The sequence below is a fragment of the Lithobates pipiens genome, unplaced genomic scaffold, assembly GCF_037356315.1.
Source record: "Lithobates pipiens isolate NorthernLeopardFrog02 unplaced genomic scaffold, aLitPip1_a1.2 Scaffold_28, whole genome shotgun sequence".
NCBI classification, from domain to species: Eukaryota; Metazoa; Chordata; class Amphibia; order Anura; family Ranidae; genus Lithobates; species Lithobates pipiens.
The window spans coordinates 76326875-76331568 of NW_027507789.1; the positions used below are offsets into that span (position 1 = coordinate 76326875).

The window sequence follows — 4694 nt, forward strand, 5'->3', positions numbered from 1 at the left end:
ATCGCATGGGTGTTCACACCATGCGATCCGATTCCTGTCCCAGTTTGCAGATCGCACTGCGATCTGCGAACTGATCTGGGGGCGTCATTAACGTTTCACTGACACTCCCAGCAGTTCGCATAGGGCAGTGTGAACTGCCGCCGGGAGGCATGCGATGTGGGAACCCGCAGCGTTCCCGCATCGCTGCAGTGTGAACCCAGCCTGAAGCTCGCTCAGGATAGCTCACATGGGTGGCAGCCCCTTTCATGTGCCACCATTCCTCGCCTTCCAACAGAAGCAGCAAAGGACAATTTGTGTTTTAACAAAGAATATGCACTTTGCATTAGGGTGGCACCATTCCTAAACACAGTATACAGTTTAAGCCAAAGTAGTTAGGGTTCACCATGTCCAGATTAAGGAATAGCAAGAAGAGGGGAAAAAAAAAAATAAAGGGGGGGGGGGGGGGGGGGGGGTGTAAACCAAGTCTGGATGTAATAAAAATCTGGCAGGAGGTTCTTAATTATTTTTTGTGGCCCAATCACTTTTAGTTGACCTGTCCCTGGATGTGGAAAAGGGGAAGTCTACCAATGGCAACACTAGTTCTGGTAATAAACCGGAATTCCCTCAATCCCAGTTTCGCTGTGGGCCAGAAGTGAAGGGAAATCCCTAACCAGACACAGATGAGAAGCTCCAGTTCTCTTTTAAGAGCCAGTGACTTTTTCCACAGTCCTTTACAAAGAATTTGTTTCAAATTGACAAGTGGAAACTCCCCCCCCCCCCTCAAAACAGGTGTGATATTAAAATCAGAGACCCCTTCACACTGTGCTGCCCATAGCGTTGGCAGTAAAAAGCCACCATTTTTTAGTGGCATTTTACTGTCGAATTTGCAGCGCATTCCATTCACTAGCGAAGCGCTTTTAACCACTGCTAGCAGCCAAGAAAGGGTTAAAAGCACCCACAATGGCTTTTTGCTGGCGGCATAGCCACGCTGCCCCATTGATACATACACATTCACTTGTGCTAGTAAAGCTATAACCGACAATCAGAGAATTGCACTTTCAAATAACACAGCAACTCCTATACATCAACCTGCAAGCAACCCAAAAACCACTAGGAAATTGTGGACAAACAAGAGATGTACTTTGAACATAGGATTGGTTATAATTGTGTAACATACATATATAAAAAAATAAAGTACACACTGGCTGTAGGGTACATTTCTGAGAATATCCAGTACTAGAAGACAGACCTTTTATCATTAGCACCCTATGAGTAGCCTTACCAGTCCAGTATGTTTAACCATATGTTCTTGCAGTCTCAGTTTTTTGCAGAATGTTGCCTTGCATCCTATAGTTGGACAACAGGAGACAGGCTTTGGGCCTGGCTTGTTCCCCACACACTGCTGCATAATTGTTTTCTTTACTTCTCTACCAACACTTTGCTCAGACTCTGTATCTTATAAATCCTCTAACTCTCCCAGCTGTGTCCCATCACATAATTTCACCTCATTTGTTTTATATGAAACCTTTAGGTCCTGTTTAGTTACTGTGGGCTGGACCATGAAAACTTTAAACTTTTGTAATAACCACACGTTTTTTATTTCCTCACTCAAAGTAAATTAGAGGATACATTTCAATTGCTGATTTGTCTGATTTATTACTGCAGAAAAGCAAATTTTTATCTGCTCCAGTATATATATGTCAGATTCCCATTTTAAAGTGTTTGTTTCCATAAAGTATCATTTTATTATTTGCAGAGGGAGTTTTGTTCTAGCTTCATTATCTTAGGGCATAAAATGCACGTGTTAAGGGCTCATTCACACAGGTGCAGAGGCCTGTACAACGTATGTTTATAGCTGGGAGTGACAGGTGTCTTGTGTAGTCACGGCTAGCAGCCTGTTAAAAATCAATGACAGGAGCAACCGTACGGAACCTCCGCACATTGTAAGCTTGCAATAGAACTTAGGCCCCTTTTCGCAGTGATACAGTGCAGTGCAGTGTACCCATGCGTTTGGCACAGGTTAGAGGCGTTGTTCCTGAGGCTGCGTACACACGCGCGGACTGTTCGCCCAACTTTGTCCGTCAAACAGTTTCGGCAAACAGTCCGCTCAAAATTAGCATGGACGGACATGGCCACACACGACGGACGAACAGTTTGCTGAAACCGTGCGCGATGACGTGAACGGCACGTACGACGGGACGAAAAATACGACGTCCTATACACTGCATTATAACTTTCGGCGTGTAAATCCTTTCTGAGCATGCGCGGAACTTAGTTTGACGAACAAGCCTACACACGAGCGGACTGTTCGCTGAAACAAGGTTTCAGCGGACAGTTTTTCGGAAATTCCGTAAAACCTTGTTCGTCAAACTGTCCGCTGAAAGCCCACACACGAGCGGACTGTCCGCCCAAACACTGTTCAGCGGACAAAGTTGGGCGAACAGTCCGCCCGTGTGTACGCGGCCTGAGAGTTATTTTATGTCCCCTCAGTTTTGGTAAGTTTTTTGAAAGCACACCAAAAACACGGAACACAATATGACTCTATGTTAACCCTTTCATTACTAAGCCTATTTTTGGCATTTGGTGTTTACAAGTTAAAATCCATATTTTTTGCTATAAAATTACTTGGAACCCCCAAACATTATATATATATTTTTTAGCAGAGACTCTAGAGAATAAAACTGTGATTGTTGCAATATTTGTCACACGGTATTTGCGCAGCGGTGTTTTAAACGCAACTTTTTGGGAAAAGGGACACTTTCATGAATAATAAAAAAAAAACAGTAACATTAGCCCAATTTTTTTGCATAATGTGAAAGATAATGTTACGCCGAGTAAATAGATACCAAACATGTCACATTTTATAATTGCATGGATTGACGACAAAATACGGTACCTAAAAATCTCAATAGGTGACGCTTTAAAATGTTTTTACGGTTACCAGGTTAGCGTTACAGAGGAGTTCTAGTGCTAGAATTATTGCTCTCGCTCTGACGATCGCGACGATTCCTAACATGTGTGATTTGAACACCGTTTACATATGCAGGCGCGACTTTCGTATGCGTTTTCTTTGCTTCGCAAGCTCACGGGGACGGCAGGCGCTTTAAAAAAAAAAATTTTTACATTTATTTTAAAATGACTAAATTGTTTTTAAAAATAAATAAATAAATTGATCACATTTATTGCTGTCACAAGGAATGTAAACATCCCTTGTGACAGTAATAGGTGGTGACAGGTACTCTTTATGGAGGGATGGGGGGTCTAAAAGACCCCCCATCCCTCCTTTACACTTCAATGTATTCAGATCACCGAAAACGGCGATTCTGAATACCGTATATTTTTTTTAAACCGGCGCCATTGGCAGCCGAGTAAACGGGAAGTGACGTCATGACGTCGCTTCCGTGTTTACTATTAGGATACTGGAACGAAGCCGATTACGGCTTCGTTCCAGTTCCTCCCCAGCAGCCGGAGGCAGCGGATGTGGAATCGGTGCTCCCAATCGAGCGGGAGCACCGGTAACAGCGGCGGGAGGCGGGACGTCCCCTCCCGCTCCTCCGGCATAACAGCCGAGCGGCTTTTAGCCGCATCGGTTGTTATGGCTGGATAGCCAATCGCCCGCTGGAAAAAACGGTACCTCCAGAAGCCGAGTACGCACATCTGCGTACGCTCGGGGGGAAGGGGTTAAGGCTCAGCTAACCCATACCAGACCCCTGGGTACACTACACTGCATCCGCAGTGCTGTCAAATTCCACACTGCATCAGTGTAAAAGGGGCCTTATGCCCGTACACACAAGAGGAATTTCCGTCGGAAAAACCTTGGGTGGTTTTTCCGACGGAATTCCACTCAAGCTTGGCTTGCATACACACGGTCACACAAAAGTTCTCTGAACTTTGGACCGTTAAGAACACGGTGACGTTCAACACTACGACGAGCCAAGAAAATTTCAATGGCTCCGAGCATGCATCGACGTGTTTCCGAGCATGCGTTTTTTTTTTTTTGCGTGTGTCGGAATTGCATACAGACAAACTTAATTTCCAATAGGAACTTTTTCCTATTTGCGGTCGGAATTTTCTGACCAAAAGCTCACATCCAAATTTTGCTGGCGGAATTTCTGCTTGTGTGTACGGGGCATTAGGAGCTAAGTGTATTTTTGGCAGATCAGTTGGTATGTTTCTGTACTTCCATGGTCTTTAACCACTTTGTAATAATACATGTAATAATACGTCGGCACAATGGCTCGGACAGGCATAAGCACGTACGCGTACATGCCTGCCTTCCAGAGGGTGGGGGGTCTGATCGGACCCCCTCCCGCTGGCTGCGGCGGTACATTTCGCTTCAGGAGCGATCCGGGATGAGGGGATGGCTTTTGGTTTCTGGCCATCCACTCGCGAATGAGAAGCTTCCTCTGCCTGTGTAAGTGTAAACACAGGCAGGAGGAAGTGATTTCACTCTCCTCATGGCGGTCTTTTTGATCGGATGGCGAGGAGAGAAGACATCAAAGTAAGTGCACCAACAGTACACTGACACGTAGGTAAACATAGGCACACAAATCACTCCAGTCACCCCCCGATCACCCCCTGCCCCCCCCAGTCACAGTGTCACTGATTGCAGTGATCATTTATTTACTGATCACTGCATTTAGTGTCAGTTGTGACTGTAAAGTAAGTGTAAAGGCAGTTAGTGTTAGGCCCCTTTAGGTCCAGGGTAGACCCCC

At 45.3% G+C, this 4694-nt stretch overlaps 1 protein-coding gene across 1 annotated transcript in view; it reads right to left on the reverse strand.

Moving 5' to 3' along the window:
- LOC143935496 (P43 5S RNA-binding protein-like) overlaps positions 1-1393 on the reverse strand; it is a 107469-nt gene extending 106076 nt beyond the window's left edge. The window contains exon 1 of the mRNA XM_077459417.1: positions 1262-1393. Coding sequence (XP_077315543.1) covers positions 1262-1387 — 126 coding nt within the window. The 5' untranslated portion in view covers positions 1388-1393. The remainder of the gene's footprint in view (positions 1-1261) is intronic.
- Positions 1394-4694: the final 3301 nt, after the last annotated feature.